This window comes from Chiloscyllium plagiosum, unplaced genomic scaffold (assembly GCF_037043375.1).
Source record: "Chiloscyllium plagiosum isolate Xiang-an unplaced genomic scaffold, Cpla_swu_hap1 HiC_scaffold_45, whole genome shotgun sequence".
Lineage (NCBI taxonomy): Eukaryota > Metazoa > Chordata > Chondrichthyes > Orectolobiformes > Hemiscylliidae > Chiloscyllium > Chiloscyllium plagiosum.
Genome location: NW_028270183.1, coordinates 5,360,566 through 5,373,176, shown reverse-complemented (window position 1 = coordinate 5,373,176; position 12,611 = coordinate 5,360,566). Strand labels below are relative to the sequence as shown.

The 12,611-nt window shown below is 49.8% G+C and overlaps 1 protein-coding gene across 3 annotated transcripts; it reads left to right on the top strand.

Moving 5' to 3' along the window:
* Positions 1-2,182: 2,182 nt before the first annotated feature.
* clpp (caseinolytic mitochondrial matrix peptidase proteolytic subunit) lies at positions 2,183-11,616 on the top strand. Of its 3 annotated transcripts, none has more exons than XM_043694987.2 (7): positions 2,183-2,234; positions 6,104-6,205; positions 6,928-6,999; positions 7,085-7,181; positions 8,438-8,625; positions 10,218-10,323; positions 11,338-11,616. In XM_043694987.2, exons 1-7 carry the CDS (start codon positions 2,205-2,207, stop codon positions 11,496-11,498), a joined length of 756 nt encoding a protein of 251 aa, XP_043550922.1. In that variant the 5' UTR covers positions 2,183-2,204; the 3' UTR covers positions 11,499-11,616. The 3 variants fall into 3 exon arrangements, with proteins under 3 accessions (XP_043550922.1, XP_043550923.1, XP_087839333.1); XM_043694988.2 differs by having other exon boundaries at positions 2,189-2,225; XM_087983207.1 differs by lacking the exon at positions 2,183-2,234 and adding an exon at positions 5,206-5,250.
* The last annotated feature ends 995 nt before the right edge of the window (positions 11,617-12,611 follow it).

Genomic DNA, 12,611 nt, shown 5'->3' with positions numbered 1-12,611 from the left:
TCCTATTTAATCTTATACCATTTTATACCATTCCAGCATAACCCTACTGATCTTCTAGTTCATATCTCCGCTAATAAAGGCAAGTATCCCATTTGCATTCTTAACCACCTTATTCATCTCTCTTTTGTCTCCAAGGATGTGTGGACATGCACACCAAGGTCTCTCTGAACCTCAGTACTTCCCAGGATCTTATAATCTGTCATGTACTCCCTTGCCTTGTTAGTCTTTTCAAAATGCATCATCTTGCCTTTACCAGGGTTAAGCTTCATTTGCCATCGTTCTGACCATCTGATCAGCCTATTAATATTGTGTTGTAGTCTAAGACTTTCCTCCTTGCTATTTGCTACACCACAAATCTTCATCATCTGCAAACTTACTGATTAATGATCTACCCATGAAGTTAGGTGGTATAATGTATACAACAAATAGCAAGGAACCCAGCCCTGAACCCTGTAGTAAACCATTGGACGAAGTCACGAAAATAACCTTGAAGCATCACCCTCTGCCTCCTGCACTAAGCCAGCTTTGTATCCAATTTGCCAGATTACCCTGGACCCTGTGGGGTCTTACCTTCTTGATCAGTCTCCCATGCAATGACTTGTTAAAAGCCTTACCGAAGTCCAAATAGGCTGAATCAACTGCACTACCCAAATCTACACACCCAATCTCCTCATGTGTTAAACACCATCTCCCCCTGACAAATCCACACCGACTATCATCGAAAAGTGTGGTGCTGGAGAAGCGCAGTATCTGAGGAGCAGGAGAATTGATCTTTCGGGCATAAGCCCTCCAACATCTGCAGTCCTCATTTTCTCCCTCACTGATTACCCTTGCCTCTCCAAGTGCATATGAATTCTGTCCCTCAGAATTGCGTCCAACGGTTACCCCCTCACAGACATTAGACTTAGTAGTCTGGAGCTCTTCTTGGTTTATTCCGACCTCTCTTCTTGACCACACTTGCTGTCCTCTGGCAACCCTCCTGCGGCCAAAGGAATTTGAAAATTAATGTCGGGGCCCCTTCAAACCCCTCTGTCGCCATCCACTGCAGACTGGAACACATCTGATCTGGGTGTGGTGCATTACCCAGGGTAACCCTCGATCTTGTCCACTTGTTGGGCCGAAGGGCCTGTTTCCACACTGTAAGTAATCTAATCTAGTCCCCCATGTCCTTGTTTGGTGTGATCTTCCTGTGCTTGCTCGCAAAACAGAACTTTGCACTGTCCTGAGGTACATGTGACAATAATAAATCAAATAAAATGTACACGAGTTACCAGACCTACTGTGAGAGGTAATTTCGGTTTAAACTTTAAGATGTGCCTGGACCACAGACTGGTCTATAATAAAAGACAAAACTTTTGTTTCTTTTCTAGAACATTTTATATACTCAAAAGTAGAATAGTTTAAATTGTGCAGAATGCTGACAATTTGTGAGAAGAGTAAAAACAAACAGGCCCTTGATTGATGGAACCATTAACACAGGCGGGAAGGATGAGTCCTTGACTGATAAGACTCCAGGATAGGGGAACGACTCGAGAGACATCTGTTACAGATTAAAGCCTTTGACTGATAAGACTACAGGGTGAGAAAAACAACAACTTTGGAGCCTTTTGTTGCAGACTTTGTGATAAGAATAATGATGTTTTTAAGAATGTGAACCTCATGGCTTGTTGGAGCCAAGGAGAGGAGGGACTTGTGCTGTATATAATGGGAGACTTTGTAAGCCTCAGCGCGCCTTTTCTTCAAGGGTGCCCGACTCTGCAGACTTGACTTGTTAATAAAACTTTGTTTTCCTGAATTTGTCTAGAGCGATTATTGAGAAGCGATTTTCGTTTCTAACACCTACTGAGCATTGCCAAAATGTTCTGTTCCTATTTCAGATTTGCAGCATATTTCATTTCAGTGTTAACCCGGATTTGTTCGGCAGAGTTTTATAAAGGTCCAGCTGTTTTATTTTGTTTTTTTTTCTCTCTTTCCCCCAGCAGCAGCTTGTGTTCACCACGTTTGAAAATGAAAGGTCAATGTTCCGTTCTCCGGGGGTGGGGGTTTCAGTGCTAACACCTCCAGGCCGGGAAACGGAGAGCCGTTCCCGCAGGCAGCGGCACTCCAGGCCGAGGCGGCGCGCCCGGCGCTAGGCCGCGTTGCCATGGCGAAGGCGCTTCCGGTTCAGGGGAGTACAGCCGGGTCGGAGGTCAGAGGCAGGAAAGATGTTGCTGCAGAGGCTGAAGGTGATGGAGGTAGAGAGAGAAAGAATGGGGGGGGGGGAGGTAGAGAGAGAAAGAATGGGGGGGGGGAGGTAGAGAGAGAAAGAATGGGGGGGGGGTAGAGAGAGAAAGAATGGGGGGGGGGTAGAGAGAGAAAGAATGGGGGGGGGGGGGGTAGAGAGAGAAAGAATGGGGGGGGGGGAGGTAGAGAGAGAAAGAATGGGGGGGGGAGGTAGAGAGAGAAAGAATGGGGGGGGGAGGTAGAGAGAGAAAGAATGGGGGGGGGGGAGGTAGAGAGAGAAAGAATGGGGGGGGGGGAGGTAGAGAGAGAAAGAATGGGGGGGGGGGAGGTAGAGAGAGAAAGAATGGGGGGGGGGAGGTAGAGAGAGAAAGAATGGGGGGGGGGTAGAGAGAGAAAGAATGGGGGGGGGGGAGGTAGAGAGAGAAAGAATGGGGGGGGGGGAGGTAGAGAGAGAAAGAATGGGGGGGGGGAGGTAGAGAGAGAAAGAATGGGGGGGGGAGGTAGAGAGAGAAAGAATGGGGGGGGGAGGTAGAGAGAGAAAGAATGGGGGGGGGAGGTAGAGAGAGAAAGAATGGGGGGGTAGAGAGAGAAAGAATGGGGGGGGTAGAGAGAGAAAGAATGGGGGGGGTAGAGAGAGAAAGAATGGGGGGGGTAGAGAGAGAAAGAATGGGGGGGGTAGAGAGAGAAAGAATGGGGGGGGGGGTAGAGAGAGAAAGAATGGGGGGGGGTAGAGAGAGAAAGAATGGGGGGGTAGAGAGAGAAAGAATGGGGGGGGGGAGGTAGAGAGAGAAAGAATGGGGGGGGGGGGGTAGAGAGAGAAAGAATGGGGGGGGGAGGTAGAGAGAGAAAGAATGGGGGGGTAGAGAGAGAAAGAATGGGGGGGTAGAGAGAGAAAGAATGGGGGGGGTAGAGAGAGAAAGAATGGGGGGGGTAGAGAGAGAAAGAATGGGGGGGGGGTAGAGAGAGAAAGAATGGGGGGGGGGTAGAGAGAGAAAGAATGGGGGGGGGTAGAGAGAGAAAGAATGGGGGGGGGTAGAGAGAGAAAGAATGGGGGGGTAGAGAGAGAAAGAATGGGGGGGGGGAGGTAGAGAGAGAAAGAATGGGGGGGGGGTAGAGAGAGAAAGAATGGGGGGGGGGAGGTAGAGAGAGAAAGAATGGGGGGGGGGAGGTAGAGAGAGAAAGAATGGGGGGGGGGAGGTAGAGAGAGAAAGAATGGGGGGGGGGAGGTAGAGAGAGAAAGAATGGGGGGGAGGTAGAGAGAGAAAGAATGGGGGGGAGGTAGAGAGAGAAAGAATGGGGGGGAGGTAGAGAGAGAAAGAATGGGGGGGAGGTAGAGAGAGAAAGAATGGGGGGGAGGTAGAGAGAGAAAGAATGGGGGGATAGAGAGAAAGAATGGGGGGATAGAGAGAAAGAATGGGGGGATAGAGAGAAAGAATGGGGGGATAGAGAGAAAGAATGGGGGGATAGAGAGAAAGAATGGGGGGATAGAGAGAAAGAATGGGGGGATAGAGAGAAAGAATGGGGGGAGGTAGAGAGAGAAAGAATGGGGGGAGGTAGAGAGAGAAAGAATGTGGGGAGGGTAGAGAGAGATTGGGGGGGTAGAGAGAGAGAATGGGGGGTAGAGAGAGAGAATGGGGGGTAGAGAGAGAGAATGGGGGGTAGAGAGAGAGAATGGGGGGGTAGAGAGAGAATGGGGGGGTGAGGGGGGGGGAGAGAGAGAATGGGGGGTGAGGGGGGGGTAGAGAGAGAATGGGGGGGTGAGGGGGGGGTAGAGAGAGAATGGGGGGGTGAGGGGGGGGGAGAGAGAGAATGGGGGGGTGAGGGGGGGGAGAGAGAGAGAATGGGGGGTGAGGGGGGGGGAGAGAGAGAATGGGGGGGTGAGGGGGGGGGGTGAGGGGGGGGGGGAGAGAGAGAATGGGGGGGGGGGGTGAGGGGGGGGGGAGAGAGAGAATGGGGGGGGGGGGGAGAGAGAGGGGGGGGGGGGGTGAGGGGGGGGGGGAGAGAGAGAATGGGGGGGGGGGAGAGAGAGAATGGGGGGGTGAGGGGGGGGAGGAGAGAGAGAATGGGGGGGTGAGGGGGGGGGGAGAGAGAGAATGGGGGGGGGGGGAGAGAGAGGGGGGGGGGTGAGGGGGGGGGGAGAGAGAGAATGGGGGGGGGGGAGAGAGAGAATGGGGGGGTGAGGGGGGGGGAGGAGAGAGAGAATGGGGGGGTGAGGGGGGGGGGAGAGAGAGAATGGGGGGGGGGGAGAGAGAGGGGGGGGGGAGAGAGAGAATGGGGGGGGGGGAGAGAGAGAATGGGGGGGTGAGGGGGGGGGAGGAGAGAGAGAATGGGGGGGTGAGGGGGGGGGGAGAGAGAATGGGGGGGTGAGGGGGGGGGGGGAGAGAGAATGGGGGGGTGAGGGGGGGGGAGAGAGAGAATGGGGGGGTGAGGGGGGGGGGGAGAGAGAGAATGGGGGGGTGAGGGGGGGGGAGAGAGAGAATGGGGGGGTGAGGGGGGGGGAGAGAGAGAATGGGGGGGTGAGGGGGGGGGGGAGAGAGAGAATGGGGGGATGAGTGGGGGGGGAGAGAGAGAATGGGGGGGTGAGGGGGGGGGAGAGAGAGAATGGGGGGGTGAGGGGGGGGAGGGAGAGAATGGGGGGGGGAGGGAGAGAATGGGGGGGTGGGGAGGGAGGGAGAGAATGGGGGGGTGGGGAGGGAGGGAGAGAGAGAATGGGGGGGTGAGGGGGGGGGAGAGAGAGAATGGGGGGGTGAGGGGGGGGGAGGGAGAGAATGGGGGGGTGGGGAGGGAGGGAGAGAATGGGGGGGTGGGGAGGGAGGGAGAGAGAGAATGGGGGGGTGGGGAGGAGGTGGAAAAAGAGAGAGAAAATATAGAATTGGGGTAAGAGTGTGGGGGTAGGGTGTATAAAGTAATGGAGGGTGTCATTAACAGTGCTGTTAAGCCATAGCTGCTTACCAGAGGCCACTCATCTCCCAATTTCAATGTAGCCTTGGTTCAAACATGGGAAAAGAGCTGAATTCCAGAGGGGAGGTGAGAGGGTCTTCCCCTTGACATCAAAGCTGCACTCAGCCCAGTGTGGTATCAAGAAGCTGTAGCGAAACTGGAATCAATGGGCATCAGGGGGCAAACTGTCCAGTGGTTGGCATCGTACCTGGCACGTAGGAAGATGGCTGTTGCTGGAGGTCAGTCATCTCAGCTGCACGACTTCCTCTGGGTAGTGGCCTAGGCTCAACCATCTTCAGCTGATTCATCAATGACCTTCCCTCTGTCAGTAGGTTAGAAGTGGGGATGTTTGCTGATCGTTGCACGATCTTCATCAACATTCATGACTCCTCAGATACCGAAGCAGTCTGTGTTCAAATGCAACAAGGTCTGGACAATATCCAGGCTTGACCCGAGAAGTGGCAAGTAACATTCATGCCACACAAATGCCAGGCAATTACCACCACCAACAAGAGACAATCTAACCACCGCCCCTTGATTTCAATGATATTACAATCAGTGACTCCACCACTGTTAATGTCTGGGGGGCAGGGGTTACTATTGATCAGAAAGTCTTGGACCAGAGGGCATAGTCTCGGGGGGAAAAAGTCACCAATTTAAGACTGAAATGAGAAGGAATTTCTTCTCTCTGAAAGGATTGACAGTCTTTGGAAGTCCTTGCCACTGAGAACTATGGGGGCAAAAATCTTTATGTATATTTAAGGCTGAGAGATTTTTGATGAGTCAGGGAATTAAAAGGTATAGGAAACGAGAAGGAAAATGGATGTGAGGAATGTGGGATCAACCGTGCTCCTGTTGAAATGGCAGAGCATGCTTGAGAGGCTGAATGGCCTACTCCTGTAGCTATTTCTTATGGTGTTTGTATCTATTTATTACTCAGGCGTTGGTGCAGTATTCTGGGCAGCGGCTGACAGGATGCAGGAACGTTCATCGAACATCAAGTTGTAGCCAGCCATTAATCCCCATAGTCATCGAGCAGACAGTAAGTGCTTCAATGGGCTAGTGCTTTCTTATTGATCATGTAAATCAATCTCCAATGTTGGAACCATTGTCACCACATTCTGAGTTCCATCTGTCCCTGGGGATTGCTATCCTTTCTGTAGTGATAGAGTCATGCAGCATGGAAATAGACCCTCCAGTCCAACCAGTTCATGACGACCCTAATGTCAAACTAAACTAGTCCCACCTGTGTGCACTTTGCCCCTATTCCTCCAAACCCTTCCAATTCATGTGCGATCGGAATGCCTTTTAAATGTTGTAACAGTACTTGCATCCATCCATTCCTCCCATGAACCAATCTGTATAAATAAAAATTGCCCCTCATGTCTTTTTAAAATCTTTCTATTTTTATGCATACTCTGTTTACTTCGTCATGCTTGGCAGTAATCTGGTGATCTAGTACATGTTTCTCAGCCATTTAAGCCACCCAATTGCTTATTTAAAATCTAGCTTACCCTTACAAAGCAGTGTTGCTAACTTGCATCAGCTACCTACTTTGCACCTAGTAAGGTGAGATTCACAAAGGTTTCTTCATTAGTCTGTCTCTGTATTCCATCTACCCACACACACCCTTCTTGGCACCACTGAATTGAATTTATTGTCACATGTACTGAGGCACAGTGAATCTCCTTCCAACCTGTATCCCAACAATACATAACCACTTGCTGCTCAAATGTCACTTTTTCCCCACTTTTTCCTTTTCAGGGGCGTGGGGAGAGAGCTTACGATATCTACTCGAGACTCTTGAGGGAAAGAATTATTTGTGTCATGGGACCTGTGAGTATATGTCACTTCAAGTGCCTCACCTTTCCTCCTCCTCTGATGTCCTTGCTCTGTTGTAATAATTCTGTCTTTCTCTCAGATAGATGACAATGTTGCCAGCCTAGTGATCGCTCAGCTCTTGTTCCTTCAGTCAGAGAGTAACAAAAAGCCTATCCACATGTACATCAACAGTCCAGGTAAACTCTGCTTTCTGTGTCACTGTCTCTGTGGTTCCTCTGAAATATCGGTGCTTTAAAGGTTTATGTCCTGTTAAGGAGGGCAGCGCTGCTCAGATCTTGCTGCTGTCACCTGGCATGTTCATTTTAATTCCAAACGAATGTCACCAGCGAGGGAGAAGTGGAGCCAGGGACTCGAACCGTATTTCACTGCGTCTCTGTTTGCCCCTCTGCCGCTGGATGAATTTGCAGTTTAATATTTCCGGAGGTGCAGCTCCCTTTGTCCTTTGGTACAACATGTGAAATCATCGCTTGTTGGCAGCGTGACAGTCTGATTGGTGCTCACCTGTTTGAGTCAGGTGCTTCAGTTCACCCCAGGGTCCTGAGCACCAAGTCCAAGTTAAGCTGAAATGTCAGTGGTGCCATCATTTGGATGAAATATGAAACCCTTCTAGTTTGGGATGGAAGTCAGAGATCCCAAGGTACTGTTCCAAAGGTGAGCAGGGGAGTTTTCCCTGGTTGCATGAGCTATGTTTGCCCCTCAAGCTACACCACCAGAACAGATATTCTGCTCGCTGGAGCTTGCTGTGTGCATTTTTCCAACATTCACAGCTATGCTTCAAAAGTGTCCCATTGGCTGGAAAGTGCTTTGGAAACTTCCTGTGGTGTGTAAAGGCGCCACAGCAATGCAAGCCTTCCTCTTTATTGAGACAAAGTTCAAAATCACACAACACCAGGTTATAGTCCAGGTTTATTTGGAAGTGCTAACATTCAGAGCGCTAAGGTAGCTAGCCACCTGATGAAGGAGTAGTTCTCCGAAAGCTAGTGCTTCCAGATGAACCTGTTGGACTATAATCTGATGTTGTGTGATTTTTTAACTTTGTCCACCCCAGTCCAACACCGGCGCCTCTGCATCATCTTTATTGGGAGGCACAACAGGGCCTGCGCACGTGTTTGGATTTACTGAAAAGGTTGGGGGTTCTGGGGTCTGAAGTGCAAAAGAGTAGTTAACTGGGGAGCGATGTCAGCAGCCTGCATAGAAAATTGGGAAGGGAAGGCTAAGGAAGGAGGAGGGACTGCAGGAAAGAGGAAGAATTTGATTCCAGTGCATTGAGGATACAGCACAAGATGGAGTGCACCCCATCAGCTGGGTGTAGCAGGGACCCCCACGGCTATAGCTGTCCCCATCACAGTGCTTTCTCGTGGGGTACTATCTCAACTCCCCTCTCCATGGACTCTTTGTTCAGTGACTGCATTTCCTTTTCACTCCCATGCAGGTGGTGTGGTGACTGCTGGCCTGGCTATTTACGACACCATGCAGTACATCCTGAACCCCATCTCCACCTGGTGTGTAGGGCAGGCTGCCAGCATGGGTTCCTTGCTTCTAGCTGCAGGTTGCCCAGGCATGAGGCACTCCCTGCCTAACGCACGAGTCATGATCCACCAACCCTCGGGAGGGGCGTCTGTAAGTACTGACTGTTCTCACCTCTGCTTTGTGTGAGTTTCTGCTCATATTCCCCCTCTATCTCTCAAAGTACCAATCCCACTGGGAAGAAGGATATTGTTTTGGTTCAACATTCCAGAATGATAGTCGAATCGTGACACTGCAGAAGGAGGCCATTCAGCCCAGTGTGTCTGCACCTGCTTTTCGAACAAGCATCATGACGTTGCACCATTCTCCTGCCTTTTTCCTGTAACCCTGCACATCATTTCCATTCAGGTACTCATCTGACACCCTGCTGAATGTCTTGATTGTACCTGCCTCCACCACATTTCCAGGCGGCATTTGAACCACTCAATGTATGAAAACGTTTTTGTTTTCTCATAATACATCTGCTTCCTTTGCAAATTACTTTTAAATCTGAGGCTCCTCATTGTCAATCCTTGTGAGATTGGGAATTGTACCTCTTGATCTACTCTATCCAGATCCCTCACGGCTTTGAGAACTTCCATAATTTCCCTCTTGGCCTTCACACAGTTCAAAACACTCCTATCTCCCCTCATCCCTGGAACTGTTCTCATAAATCTTGTCTGCACCCTCTCCGATGTGTTCGTATCCTTCCTAATTCTGGATCAGTGGTGCTGGAAGAGCACTGCAATTCAGGCAGCATCCGACGAGCAGCAAAATCGATGTTTCGGGCAAAAGCCCTTCCTTCCTACACTTGGCTAGCTCAGTTAGCTGGATGGCTGGTTTATAATGCAGCTGGATGCCAGTGACATGAGTTCAATTCCTGTACCAGCTGAGGTTACTGTGAAGGACTCTCTTTCTCAACCTCTCGCTTTGCCCGTGTGTGGTGACCCTCATGTTAAACCATCACCAGCCATGCCTCTCTGATGAGAGAGTGGGACTACAGCCTACCCAGAAATGTACACAACATTCCAGCTGATGTCTAACCAGTGTCTTATACAAGTTCAGTGTAATCTCCCTGCTCTCTCTTTCAATGTGGTAACATCCTGGATAAATGCAAGTGTTTCTCTTCTCCTGCTTGCTTGTTTTTTCTCAAAGTTTATTATTTCTGGAGCAATGTTGGTTTTACTGAGGCTGGCGATGAGCATGATGTTGGCTTGGAGTGATGGAGGAACACAGTGGCAAGGCAGTGCTAGAGGGTGGGGAGAAGTGTTGTGAGAGACGTAAGAACAGCGAGGGAGCACTGATGGCTTGGAAAGGGTGGACGCTAGGAAATTGTCTCCGTTAGGCGAGGAGACTAGGACCTGTGGACACAGCCTTAGAATTAGAGGGGGTAAATTCAGAACAGAAATGCGGAGACATTTCTTCAGCCAGAGAGTGGTGGGCCTGTGGAAGTCATTGCTGCGGAGTGCAGTGGAGACCGGGACGCTAAATGGCTTCAAGACAGAGATTGATAAATTCTTGATATCACAAGGAATTAAGGGCTACGGGGAGAATGCGGGTAAGTGGAGTTGAAATGCCCATCAGCCATGATTGAAAGGCGGATTGGACTCGATGGGCCGAATGGCCTTACTTCCACTCCTGTGTCTTATGGTCTTATGGACTTTCACTAGAAGATCTAACTTTTGTTTCTGATGCCTCCTCCACAGGGCCAGGCGACTGACATTGCTATACAGGCAGAGGAGATTCTCAAAATCAAAAGACAGATCAATCATATTTATGCCAAACACACGAAGCAGGGGCTGTCAGTCATTGGTAAGTACTTGATGCAGCCGTCATTTCATCTCCCAGTCAGTGTCACATTATCAGTAACTGGTGGAAACTGGTTCCCAGCCAGGTGATTTTGTTCCATGTTGGGATGGTGTGTGGTACAGATGGTACAGAAATTGCTGGGGAAACTTAACCGATCTGGCAGCATCCGTGGAGAGAAAGTAGAGCTAATGTTTCTCGTCCAGTGACTCTGCTTTTGGTGTCCACGCAATTTGCTGTGGCCACCAGATGGATTTCATAGAATCCTACAGTGCAGAAAGAAGTCATCCAGCCCATCAAGTCTGCACCAACCCTCCAAAGAGCATCCCACCCAGACCCCATAACCCAACGTTACCTAATCTAGCCTGCACAACCCTGTGCACAATGGGGCAATTTAGCATGGCCAATCCACCCTAAGCTGCACATCTTTGGACTGTAGGAGGAAACCGGAGCACCCAAAGGAAACCCACTCAGACACTGGGAGAATGTGCAAACTCCACATAGTCTGGCAGTATCTGTGAGGAGAGAAGCACAGTGAATGTTTTGGGTCCACTGTGACCTCTTTGGAGCCACAGAACTCTCTGAGAGTGTGTGTGTGTGCGTGTGTGTTGGTGGAGGTGGCTGTCAGAGAGAGGATGACTTTCACATCAATAGCAGGTGTCTGGAGCTGCTCCAAGTTTCTGTGAGCCATTTGTGCTGTTTTCAAATCCTACTGTTCTACGTCCTAACAACAGGCTTGTGGAGATTTGGAGTGGCTTAATTCAGTCTCCTGTTGGGTTTAATGTGAGACTAGGATGCAATTGAATAAGCACTGAGTTTCCTGAAATATCCATCACAGTTAAAACAGTTTGGATGGTACGTTTGTAATTGCTGCTTTGCTGATAGTAAACAGGGAGCATGGTTTGTCTGGGTGAGAGCAGAGGGGTTGGGGACAGTGAGGGTGGGATGTGAGCTAGGTACCGGAGATATTGGATTTTGCCCAATTGCTGTGGAGTGTGTAGTGATTGTGGTGTTTTACAGAAGCAGCCATGGAGCGGGACCGGTACATGAGCCCAGTGGAAGCTCAGGAGTTTGGGATCATTGACAAGGTCCTTGTTCACCCACCGCAGGACGGGGAAGATGAGCCACAACTTGTGCATAAGGACGACACGAGGGAGTCATCGGGCTCTCCCGAATCCTGAACTGTACGGCCCAACGCATCGATCATTCATCTGATCTCTCTGACCTGTCAGATTGCTGTGTTAGCCTCGTCTGTTCACCCAGTCAAATATTTGTATTAAAGATTTGTATTTAAACTTTTGGAACCTTGTGCTGCTTTCCTTTTGATTGAGATGTTTCACAGAGGCCCCAATAGCTCCCTGTGATGGCCAGGGAAAGTGCTGCAGTCACTGTCGATCGCCCTGATTCACAGACAATGTCACCAACACAAGTCACAATCACATTACTGTCTGTTGGAGTTTGCTTTGTGAAAACTGCCTGCCACATTAGCTGCATGTTCAAAGTGCAATAACTGCTGTGAAGTATCTCATTTGCTGTATTCTTCTATAATGAAGCAGACTGTATAAATGTGAGGCTTTATTTGGTTGGATTTATATCTTGTAAAAGATCCTGTCCCACTGCTGACTGAACAGTCAGGTTACACTGATCTTTGCAGGCCAGAATGGGTGTCGACAGAATACTGCCATCACTATAGGAAATCTGCAATTGTCATTACTGCCCTTAAACACTGGAGGGTGGAATAAACATTGATGTGTATTTATAAGTGCATCTTTTATACAGCTACAAAGGGGGAAACAGTGGAGGAGTTGTGGTGGTAGTGTCATTGCACAGAGGCCATAATGTGGTGACTTGTAAACTTTTCACTGCACTCATTTGAGTACATGTGACAGTAAAGCTAATTCAAAAAGGGCTAGGTTAATACTCTGACATGGTGTCAAATTCCACATACAACAACCAGTGGAATTTAAACTTCATTACTAAATTGTGGAATGTCATGGTCACCCCTTGGCTCTGATTGTGATGTTGCTGAGTTAGTTCATGCCCTGGCTCTGTATGGTCACAGGCCACGCCTGGTGAGTGTTATGCCATGGTCAGTGTTGCTGCATGGTCAATGGTCCTCCATGGTCGGGGATATTGCATGGGCAGAGGCCTCCATGCTGAGTGTTTCTCCATGGTCAGTCTTACTGCATGCTCAAAGGCCCTCCGTGGTGAGTGTTGCTGCAAGATCAGTGGCCCTCCATGATCAGAGATATTGCATGCTCAGAGGCCCTCCATGCTGAGTGTTTCACCATGGT

Bases quoted from the DNA above. Each gene is read 5' to 3' on its own strand.
- clpp (XM_043694987.2), top strand. From the start codon at position 2,205: ATGTTGCTGCAGAGGCTGAAGGTGATGGAG. The intron at 2,235-6,103 runs GTAGAGAGAGAA...TTTATTACTCAG, and splicing joins AGAGGCTGAAGGTGATGGAG to GCGTTGGTGCAGTATTCTGG. The intron at 10,324-11,337 runs GTAAGTACTTGA...GGTGTTTTACAG, and splicing joins GCAGGGGCTGTCAGTCATTG to AAGCAGCCATGGAGCGGGAC.